At 47.3% G+C, this 12285-nt stretch overlaps 1 protein-coding gene across 3 annotated transcripts in view; it reads right to left on the reverse strand.

Annotated features, from left to right (window-relative positions):
- Window positions 1–12285, reverse strand: part of LOC109867042 (calcium-independent phospholipase A2-gamma) — a 39063-nt gene that overhangs the window by 12495 nt on the left and 14283 nt on the right. For all 3 annotated transcript variants that reach the window (XM_031801322.1, XM_031801323.1, XM_031801321.1), the window contains exons 6-8: window positions 9802–9973; window positions 9513–9570; window positions 8608–8802 (exon numbers count right to left, since the gene is read on the reverse strand). In XM_031801322.1, the coding sequence (XP_031657182.1) occupies window positions 8608–8802; window positions 9513–9570; window positions 9802–9973 (425 nt within the window). The remainder of the gene's footprint in view (window positions 1–8607; window positions 8803–9512; window positions 9571–9801; window positions 9974–12285) is intronic.

Below are 12285 nucleotides of genomic sequence, written 5' to 3' on the forward strand. Positions count from 1 at the left end.
TCTCGCTCCAACCCTCCCTCCCTCTCTCTCTCGCTCCAACCCTCCCTCCCTCCCTCTCTCGCTCCAAACCCTCCCTCCCTCCCCTCTCTCGCTCAACCTCCTCCCTCCCTCTCGCTCAACCCTCCCTCCCTCCCTCTCTCGCTCCAACCCTCCCTCCCTCTCTCGCTTCCCAACCCTCCCTCCCTCTCTCGCTCCAACCCTCCCTCCCTCTCTCGCTCCAACCCTCCCTCCTCTCTCGCTCCAACCCTCCCTCCCTCTCTCGCTCCAACCCTCCCTCCCTCTCTCGCTCCAACCCATCCCTCCCCTCTCTCGCTCCAACCCTCCCTCCCTCTCTCTCTCTCTCTCGCTCCAACCCTCCCTCCCTCTCAGCTATGCGCCAATAGCCCCTTGGGTGAGGGCCAAGATGAGTGGTCCCAACACCTGGGAAACTCTGTTCCAAAGAGCCGGGTTCCAGTACATGTGTTCCATGCTGCATACACTCTCTTTTCAGCTCCAGTCAGCTGTTCTGGTCATTAGGAGCTGCTCTTAGAACGTCTGGTTGCGTCCCATAGAGCACCACTATTCCCTATATAGTGCACTACATTTGACAAGGCTTGGCCAAGGGGTCGAAGGGGCTTTAGGCCGAGCTGGAGCCCAGTGCTGCTGCCTGGATTTACCCATAAGGCCTTTGGCACTGAAGCTTAAACACGGTTTAATTGGGGAGAGGTTACATAAATCATTATGGACCATTTGATGGATGCTACCCAGTGTGTGTTACAATAGCAGCTCTGTTTTCAGGAGCAGATCCTTCAGCCTCCATGGTCATATTCAGCTAGGCCCTCACGGATATACTGAATAAGGTTTAGCATGAGTCTTCCTGTTCAACTCAGGTTGTTAAGCTCAAACAGGTATAAAATCATGTTTACTATGCAATCAAGTGAATGAATCTGTCTGTTCTATTGATTAATTGTCCAGATAAAACCAACTCTTAGCTATGTAATCACGTGTATATTGAACAAGGTTTGCTAAATCAAGGGTGTTTGTTGAAGCAGATGCACAACCTTAAATAATATCTATCCATCTGATCTCAAGTGAATAAATCGGGCTGTTCAATGAATCAATTGTCCAGATAACAACTAATCCTTAGTCCCTTTCACCAACGAGGATGAGACAGACATACAATGGTGTTAGTGTCACCATCATCATCATCATCATCTAGGAATGAGTGGCCAAGTCAAACCAAAAGGTCTCCATGCCACATTATGTAATTACGCAGCCTGGTTCTCCTATTTGACCTTTGACCTGAGAGAACAGAAGGGTCAGAATGAGGTCCAAGTCGTCATCCCACAAAGAAAATGGAGAGGGATGAAGTATTCATCTGTGTGAGACAGAGACACGGAGTGACAAATATGCCCTCAGGTTAGGAAAAGCAATCGAGTCTCTCTCCCACCCACCCACCCACCCACCCACCCGAGAGCACTGAATTATCCGCTCCTCCTGCTGTGACCTGACATGTGACAGCATCCTCTTAGGCAATAGGTCATATTCGGCTACCTCATATTCATATGGCACATTTTCACAGTCCATCATAATAAATAAAACAAAGTGATTTCCCAAGTCCATGAATCAGAAATGTCCAGGGGAGATCAGTGGAAATACAGATCTAAGTGACTGAACTCACATATGAATGCATTAATACGTGATTGACGGACAGCCCGCTTTACAACAGCGGCTTTAATGCAGAGATTTCTATGAGAAAATCTCATTTCAGCCACTCCAGAGAGATGGCTGGTGCAGAGGTGAGCGATAAGGGGGTTACGGATACAGAGAGTGATGGAGGCAGTACTGTGAGGGATAAGGGGGTTAGGGATACAGAGCGATGGCTGGTGCAGGGGTAGTACTGTGAGGGATAAGGGTGTTAGGGATACAGAGAGTGATGAGGGAGGCAGTACTGTGAGGGATAAGGGTTTAGGGATACAGAGAGATGGCTGGTGCAGAGGTAGTACTGTGAGGGATAAGGCGGTTACGGATACAGAGAGTGATGAGGGAGGCAGTACTGTGAGGGATAAGGCGGTTACGGATACAGAGAGTGATGGAGGGAGGCAGTACTGTGAGGGATAAGGGTTTAGGGATAGAGAGAGTGATGAGGGAGGCAGTACTGTGAGGGATAAGGGGTTAGGGATACAGAGAGTGATGAGAGAGGCAGTACTGTGAGGATAAGGGGGTTAGGGATACAGAGAGTGATGGAGGGAGGTAGTACTGTGAAGGATAAGGGGTTAGGGATAGAGAGAGTGATGGAGGGAGGCAGTACTGTGAGGGATAAGGGGGTTAGGGATACAGAGAGTGATGGATGGAGGCAGTACTGTGAGGATAAGGGGGTTAGGGATACAGAGAGTGATGAGGGAGGCAGTACTGTGAGGATAAGGGGGTTAGGGATAGAGAGAGTGATGGAGGGAGGCAGTACTGTGAGGGATAAGGGGGTTAGGGATACAGAGAGTGATGGAGGGAGCAGTACTGTGAGGGATAAAGGGGTTAGGGATAGAGAGAGTGATGGATGGAGGCAGTACTGTGAGAGATAAGGGGGTTAGGGATAGAGAGAGTGATGGAGGGAGGCAGGTTCTCACACAGCAGCCAGTCGATGTAGATCAGTAGACTGGCCTAATGCCTAAAGAAGTGTGCTAGCACAACCAGGTGGGTGGCGTAGTGTGTGTGTGTATCAGTGGAGGATGCTGAGCGGAGGACGGCTCATTATAACGGCTGGAAAGGAGCTAATGGAATGGCACCAACACACGGAACCCATGAGTTTGATGTATTTGATACAATTCCACTGACTACACTCCATCCATTACCACAAGCCTGTCCTCCCCAGTTATGGTACCACCCACCTCCTGTAGTGTGTCTGAGACAGAGGAAACAGATGGGGAGAGTGACTGTGTCTGTAGTAACAGAGTGACTGTGTGTCTGTAGTAACAGAGTGACTGTGTGTCTGTAGTAACAGAGTGACTGTGTGTCTGTAGTAACAGAGTGACTGTGTGTCTGTAGTAACAGAGTGACTGTGTGTCTGTAGTAACAGAGTGACTGTAGTAACAGAGTGAATGTGTGCCTGTAGTAACAGAGTGAATGGTGCTGTAGTAACAGAGTGACTGTGTGCCTGTAGTAACAGAGTGACTGTGTGCCTGTAGTAACAGAGTGAATGGGTGTCTGTAGTAACAGAGTGAATGTGTGTCTGTAGTAACAGAGTGAATGTGTGCCTGTAGTAACAGAGTGAATGTGTGCCTGTAGTAACAGAGTGAATGTGTGTCTGTAGTAACAGAGTGAATGTGTGTCTGTAGTAACAGAGTGACTGTGTGAATACCAGGGAGACGGTGTCTCCAAGGGAATAGAGGGTACAGGAGTTGGACAGTAGCCTGGTGGAAAAGCTCCATGTTCCTCCAGGGTTTAACACAGGGAGGAGGAGGCTGGCCCTGAGGAGGAGACAGAGGGCCAAGCACTTATTTATCCCCTATCCCCTCCTCCCCTATCCCTCCTCCACTCCTCCACTCCTCCCCTATCCCTCCTCCACTCCTCCCCTAATCCCTCCTCCCCTCCTCCACTAGCCTCCTCACATCCCCTCCCTATCCCGCCTCCTCACTATCCCTCCTCCACTATCCCTCCTCCACTATCCCTCCTCCACTATCCCTCCTCCACTATCCCTCCTCCACTATCCCTCCTCCACTATCCCTCCTCCACTCCTCCCCTATCCCTCCTCCACTCTCCCTCCTCCACTATCCCTCCTCCACTCTTCCACTCCTCCCCTATCCCTCCTCCACTCCTCCCCTATCCCTCCTCCACTCCTCCACTCTCCCTCCTCCACTCCTCCACTCTCCCTCCTCCACTCCTCCACTCTCCCTCCTCCACTCCTATCCCTCCTATCCCTCCTCCACTCCTATCCCTCCTCCACTCCTATCCCTCCTCCACTCCTATCCCTCCTCCACTCCTATCCCTCCTCCACTCCTATCCCTCCTCCACTCCTATCCCTCCTCCACTCCTATCCCTCCTCCACTCCTATCCCTCCTCCACTCCTATCCCTCCTCCACTCCTATCCCTCCTCCACTCCTATCCCTCCTCCACTCCTATCCCTCCTCCCTCCTCCTCCACTCCTATCCCTCCTCCACTCCTATCCCTCCTCCACTCCTATCCCTCCTCCACTCCTATCCCTCCTCCACTCCTATCCCTCCTCCCTGTCTGCCTCATCTATGGAGCCAGCACTGCAGTACAAGGCTGATAATAGCATCCCTTCTGGCCAATGACAACACAGAAAGAAAAAAACTACCAGGTTTACTAGCAATACTAGATAATAGCCTACATCTTCAATATTTCAGTAGTGCACTGGTACTTAAAGCAGGTGAAACCACATACTCAAAATGTCTCCATCTTAAAGGGTTTTAACTGAACGTTTTCTAGCGCTTCTCTTAAACGCTTCATTCTTAGTTCCCATCCTCTCCTTTCCCATCCATGTGAGTGACAGTGGATGGATAAGACTAGAAGTGTTCATTCTGCCAGGCCGGTGAGGAGTCTTCTGTTTAGGACAGCACCATGTGGGAGAGGAGATTGCCACACAAAAATGCCCCATAAAAATCCCCCATTCCTGCCCACCGACAAGGGAGATGTCATGGCTGATCATTCTTCAGTTCTCCATGCATTCCCTGGCTGGCATCCTGGTATCCTTCGTCAACTTCCGAAGTCTTCTAGTTCTGTGGTCCTCAGCGGGATAATGGCAGCTTCAATGTGGCATGGCTCCTCCCTCTTGTCTTCCTCCACCGGAGAGGCATTCTCTCTATGGTTCTAGTGTGTTGTGATGTAATAGCGCTGTAGCCACTGTTGTTTACCACAGTTCTAAAATCAGAATCCTGTCAGTTAGAGCTTTAAAATGTCCACCAATCCAGAGCTGCGGAAATTAAAGCGCAATCAAAACAATCATGAAACGGTTGTTTGAGAATTCCAGAATTTCCCGGGGTTCATTCAGCACATGGCTGTTTTATGGCACTTTCAACACAAGGAGGCGATTGTTTCGGGGTTGAGAGGTAACGGAAGGGCGACCTATGACTCCCTCACTGGGGAATTCTGACATCACACACATAGACGCCATGTTGTGCAGACTCTTCGCTTCAGAAAACATCCACTCGACCAAAAGAAGGGTATCGGACTGCTGGTGGGCTTCTAAATATTGCTTATTGGACTGGAGAAATTATGAAAGATGATGTCATGATTTAATTTTACTCCAATGTAAATACACAACCTAATAACTTCACAACCACATGTATAACGGCAATGTTGGCTAATGTAATTCATCAAATTCACAGCTTCAATTTAAACATGTTAGATTTCAGTTTTTCTTCACAGCAGAAGTAGTGGAATGGATAACAAGACCATGTTGAAACCCAGGTGTCGTTTTTACATTTTAAGGTGTCCCACTTTCCCAGCGAGCGGTGAGAGCTTTCCTCAGTTAGAAAGCAACTAGCAGAGACTTGACAAACATCCATAATGGAGGTTGTCTGCTTGCTTCTCTATTTTAACCAGGCTGATGTAGCCGTCAGACAGTGTGGGATGAGGAGTATGTATATGTAGTGTGTGTGTCTCTGGGAAAGATGAGACCAGGAAGTAGCGAGGTCATCAACCATTCTATTTCATATCCCAGCCAGATAGTTCCCCACTCACCTAGAGAACTTACACCAATTCCAATTAAGAGTGTGGGAGCACGGGATTCCACCTTTGATGTAAAATGTGTGTGTGTGTGTGTGTGTGTTTCCTAAGCCAAAATGGGAGGATATTGCCAGGATTACATTATGAGATGTCAAGCCCAGGCAGACGTCATTCACCTGGGGTTGAAGAGAGACATGATCTGATGTCTCTAGGAGCCAGCCAGATGGGCTTACTGATGAATAAGCCCCACCCAGCACTGTGTGTGTGTGTGGGCGGAAGAGGGGATATAATATTATTGATCAGTAAAATAGCTGAGAGGAGTCAGGATGTAGGTATTTGCTGTTGCAGTGCTCTTCTCCTGTCTAATGGCATGCATCTTTAGATGCCTATTTAGAATGGATATTGACGTTAAGTATCTCAGGCAGGCTTGAGTCTCAAACACCACCTTATTTCCTATGCACTACACTAATAGGACTCCGGTCAAAAGTAGTGCACTATTTAGGGGATAGGGTACCAAACCCTTAGTTTGACCGACTCTTCCTGCTCTCCATCTAAATGGACCTGTCTGGAAACAAACAAACACTGATGGGAGAGGGGTGGAGCGCCTACATTTTACCGCGCTGATGGTTTTCACATTAAAACACAACTCCTGAAGTGTGTTGAGGAGATTGGGATGATCCAGGATAATGTGAAGTAGAAACACACTGGAGGGAGGACATAAAAACATCTCAGTCCTTTAAATACAGGCTGCTGCTGTGAAGGACACATCCTGACGTATTCTACCATGAACAATCCTGTTACAACGCCTACATCAACCCCCGTCCATACTGACCGTGTTAGAGCCTTGGTCCTGTATGACTCGGTGTGGAGGTAGCAACACCAAGGTTCTGGTGCAAATCACATTCACTATTAAAACATTTATGCAGAAAACTTGCTGTGCTGTAGGCCTATGTCACTTTGCATTAAGTGGTATACATAATTTAAGTGATAATGCCCGAGAAGCAGGTTTGGAGGATATATTGGCACAGGTGTTAGGCCCGAAACAAAGTCGAGCGCCGGCAAACCGTGACAGTACATCCTCCAAACACCGGCTGAGGGCATTATCACTTTTATACAATGGTTACCATATTAAAATAATGACTTCCATATTTTCATTAAAAACATTATTTTGGGGCCTCCCGGGTAACGCAGTGGACCAAGGCACGATGCAGTGCTAGTTGTGCCACCAGAGACTCTGGGTTTGAGCCCAGGCTCTGTCGCACAATTGGCCGAGTGTCGTCCAGGTTAGGTAGGTCTCACCTTTGGCTGGCCGGGCGCAGTGCACGCTGACCAGGTCGCTAGGCGCACAGTGCTTCCTCCGACACATTGGTACAGCTGGCTTCCGGGTTGGATGCGCGCTGTGTTAAGAAGCAGTGCGGCTTGGTTGGATTGTGTTTCAGAGGACACATGGCTCTGGACCTTTGTCTCTCCCGAGCCCGTACGGGGGTTGTAGCGATGAGACAAGATAGTAGCTACTACAATCGGACACCACGAAATTGGGGAGAAAAAGTATAAAATATATATATATTTTGATGAATTTGTTCATCCTATTTCATCCTTCCACAAGATATAGTCCCGACACAAATCTAGGGTTGCTACCCAACCTGGCTGGTTGTTCGTACTATTGGTTCGGTTGCCAGAGATGCGACCCAGTCGTTCAGTCTATATGTTCTGTACCCAGTCGTTCAGTCTTTATGTTCTGTACCCAGTCGTTCAGTCTTTATGTTCTGTACCCAGTCGTTCAGTCTCTATGTTCTGTACCCAGTCGTTCAGTCTTTATGTTCTGTACCCAGTCGTTCAGTCTCTATGTTCTGTACCCAGTCGTTCAGTCTTTCTGTTCTGTACCCAGTCGTTCAGTCCTTCTGTTCTGCATCTTTGGACGCGACCCAAGCCGTTTGTTCTAAATGGTCCATTTCCATACTGGCTGGTAACGTTCCTATCACTTACTTGTTAAGTCAACTACAGCTAATTTACAGTCATGTCAAACAGTGCAGCCCAAATAACGAAATAGCTGTATATGTTTAAGCTGTTTTCTAGTTATATTGATTTTGATACATAACAATGAGATAGTGATGCGCGATTTCACCTGGCATAGAAAATGTGCTCTCTCTTCAGGAGGAGGAGTTAGCCAACAACACAGCTAACACAACCACTTCAAACTGAAGCTGGTAAGACTGAGAACTAACTGCACTTCGTTTCACCGGTTTTCTTTGTCTGTATCCATAAAAATGATGCGGATTCGTGATTTCGACTGGCTGAGTAAAGCTGTCTGCCATGTCCTGACTCCCAACACCTTCATTACTCTGGGACAGCTGGAGATCCAATTTCAATATTGAAACAATGTTGCAAATGTCATAGAGACAGACAGCAATGTTTATACAAATCTCCGCTGTTGAAGACATAATGTGAGTCTAAAATAAATGTGAGATAATGTCTAGATGTTTTTTATAGTGGACAACAGCTAGTCTAAAAGAAATGTGAGATAATGTCTAGATGTTTTTTATAGCGGAGATCAAGTTTATGAATTGCCTGGCTGGGCTGATGAGACAGTGGATTGCTCAGTCAGATGGAACAGAGTAAATAGGCATTTTAACATCATAGATTTAGCTGGATGGTAACTTGTAGAATAGACACCGGCTGGAATGTGGTTTATAACCAATCAGCATTCAGGAGTAGAACCACCCCTTGTATAATATATTAACACTAAGTAGTAAACTACACAGGCCATCAGAGAGCTAAGTGCTGGATCCCTCTAACTGGAGAGGATTAGTGAAAAGGGATGTGGAATAGGGAAGGCAGACAGGAGAGAGAGAGAGCGAGACCAGGGAAGATATGGAGTATTGGTGGCAGCTGTAGTGTAGAGCATTGTGAGGGGCAAAGCATTAGGATTTCTAAAACTCGTCTTACCTGGTGAAGGTCGTGTCCCAGGGCAAACTCCTGGAAGTACCCTGGGGCAGCGGAGGACGCTCGGACGGCCTGCCACAGCTTGTGTTCACAGCCCCCCAGGTAGTGGGAGCGCACCCCTGGCTGAAGGTTATAGTTCCTGAACACATAGGCCTTCAGAGGAGTGCCCCTGTTCACGATGGTACTCACTGCTGCCATCTGGTGGTAAGAGGGTACATGAGATTTTTTTATTTTTATTCCCCACTTGGCCCCATTTGATAAGCTGCTGGTGATTTAAAAGGTCAATGTACATAACCATGAATTGAAGAAGAGTGGCATTAATAGACTGTTGCTGTATCCACTTAATCCCCACAAGAGATACAGGAAGGGTGTCATATACATTAAATGTGACAATAACATTAAAAACAGAACACAAATGCACTACTATAGAAGTTATATGACATGTAGTGATAACATTTAGAGCCATAAAAATACCTTAGAACACAGTAATGCTCTGAGGACCCATTGAAATAAAATCTATACAACTGTTAGTCATTACACAATCAGATGTTATAAAATCCTAATAACACCACAGACAAGCACGTATTCTGACACATACAGTGTAATCCTTACCAAACACCTCATTATTATTTCACTGCCTAGCCTCAGCCTGGCTGTCGTACATGGAACTAGTGAATGTGTGGATTCTGTGTCAGCCTAGCCACTGGAGCTGCAGCAGTGGGTGTGTGTGTGTGATAGAAATGGTTCCAGCCAGCCAGTGAGACGATGGCCAGAGGCTTTCTCATTGACCTTATTATTAAGAGACGGAGGGACTTCCTTTTCAATGCTCCTCCCTCAGCAACCGTGAGGGTGTGTGTGTGTGTTTGCCAGCTCCACACTGTTAGTCACGCCATGTTAGAAAAACTCACCTTTGGGCATTTGGGGTTTCTTGATGTTTCCACCATCAGATCAGAGCCCATTTTTTCTCTGTGGGAGAAAATGAAAGGAGAGCTTAGTCTGGGGCTGTGTCTGAACAAGTTACTAGCCTTAAAATCCTTGCTTCCTCTACTGGTTTCCTCCATTCCCCTCAAAGATCATTGGAGGAAGTCAGAGGAAGGGACCTTTGTTCATCTCCACTAATGAGCTTTGAGAAGAATTGATCTGCTGTGCTGTTCTTAATTCATGAAGTTAATCTATTCCATTATATTAAATAACAACTTGAGAATGTTCTCCCAGGTCTCGGAGTCGTAGAAGGCGTGGCTCCAGCCCATCTTGACAGTTCCCACGATGACGTTCTGCTTGAAGACGTCAGAACCCAGCTTCCTGTAGAGCACCTCACACTCATTTATAGGGATCTGGAACACACCTAGCATGAAGCCCAGGATGGAACCTGACAGAGAGCGAGAACAGGAGGATATTCAGCCACACACGGGGGACGAAGAATGTACACTTTAAAAAGTATTATTTGTTTGTTAGTCCAATAAACACCAACACATTTTCATATTGAGACCTGAGGAGAGACATGGAAAAAGCCTAGCCCCCGTTATAGACTATAAAACAACCCCTACCCCCCCGTTATAGACTATAAAACAACCCCTACCCCCCCGTTATAGACTATAAAACGACCCCCCCCGTTATAGACTATAAAACAACCCCTGCCCCCCCCCCGTTATAGACTATAAAACAACGCCTAGCCCCCCCCGTTATAGACTATAAAACAACCCCTGCCCCCCCCCCCCCCGTTATAGACTATAAAACAACCCTAGCCCCCCCCCCCCGTTATAGACTATAAAACAACCCCTAGCCCCCCCCCCGTTATAGACTATAAAACAACCCCTAGCCCCCCCCCCCCCGTTATAGACTATAAAACAACCCCTAGCCCCCCCCCCCGTTATAGACTATAAAACAACCCCTGCCCCCCCCCCCGTTATAGACTATAAAACAACCCCTGCCCCCCCCCCCGTTATAGACTATAAAACAACCCCTAGCCCCCCCCGTTATAGACTATAAAACAACCCCTGCCCCCGTTATAGACTATAAAACAACCCCTGCCCCCCCGTTATAGACTATAAAACAACCCCTAGCCCCCCCCCCCTTATAGACTATAAAATAACCCCTACCCCCCCCCCCCCGTTATAGACTATAAAACAACCACTGGCCCCCCCCCCCCCCGTTATAGACTATAAACAACCCCTAGCCCCCCCCCCCGTTATAGACTATAAAACAACCCCTACCCCCCCCCCCTCGTTATAGACTATAAAACAACCCCTACCCCCCCCCCGTTATAGACTATAAAACAACCCCTACCCCCCCCCCCGTTATAGACTATAAAACAACCCCTAGCCCCCCCCCCGTTATAGACTATAAAACAACCCCTAGCCCCCCCCCCGTTATAGACTATAAAACAACCCCTAGCCCCCCCCCGTTATAGACTATAAAACAACCCCTAGCCCCCCCCTTATAGACTATAAACAATCCCTACCCCCCCTTATAGACTATAAAACAACCCCTACCCCCCGTTATAGACTATAAAACCATCCCTACCCCCCGTTATAGACTATAAAACAACCCCTACCCCCCCGTTATAGACTATAAAACAATCCCTACCCCCCTTATAGACTATAAAACAATCCCTACCCCCCCTTATAGACTATAAAACAACCTCTACCCCCCCATATAGACTATAAAACAATCCCTACCCCCCCATATAGACTATAAAACAATCCCTACCCCCCATATAGACTATAAAACAATCCCTACCCCCCCATATAGACTATAAAACAATCCCTACCCCCCCTTATAGACTATAAAACAATCCCTACCCCCCCTTATAGACTATAAAACAATCCCTACCCCCCCTTATAGACTATAAAACAATCCCTACCCCCCCTTATAGACTATAAAACAATCCCTACCCCCCCTTATAGACTATAAAACAATCCCTACCCCCCCCTTATAGACTATAAAACAATCCCTACCCCCCCGTTATAGACTATAAACAACCCCTACCCCCCCGTTATAGACTATAAAACAACCCCTAACCCCCCTTATAGACTATAAAACAACCCCTACCCCCCGTTATAGACTATAAAACAATCCCTACCCCCCGTTATAGACTATAAAACAATCCCTACCCCCCGTTATAGACTATAAAACAATCCCTACCCCCCGTTATAGACTATAAAACAATCCCTACCCCCGTTATAGACTATAAAACAATCCCTACCCCCCGTTATAGACTATAAAACAATCCCTACCCCCCCTTATAGACTATAAAACAATCCCTACCCCCCCTTATAGACTATAAAACAATCCCCCCCCCCCTATAGACTATAAAACAACCCCTACCCCCCCCTTATAGACTATAAAACAATCCCTACCCCCCCGTTATAGACTATAAAACAATCCCTACCCCCGTATAGACTATAAACTCCTCCCCCCGTTATAGACTATAAAACAATCCCTACCCCCCGTTATAGACTATAAAACAATCCCTACCCCCCGTTATAGACTATAAAACAATCCCTACCCCCCGTTATAGACTATAAACAATCCCTACCCCCCCTTATAGACTATAAAACAATCCCTACCCCCCCTTATAGACTATAAAACAATCCCTACCCCCCCTTATAGACTATAAAACAATCCCTACCCCCCCTTATAGACTATAAAACAATCCCCCCCCCCCCCCCTATAGACTAT

The sequence above is a fragment of the Oncorhynchus kisutch genome, linkage group LG22 (assembly GCF_002021735.2).
Source record: "Oncorhynchus kisutch isolate 150728-3 linkage group LG22, Okis_V2, whole genome shotgun sequence".
Lineage (NCBI taxonomy): Eukaryota > Metazoa > Chordata > Actinopteri > Salmoniformes > Salmonidae > Oncorhynchus > Oncorhynchus kisutch.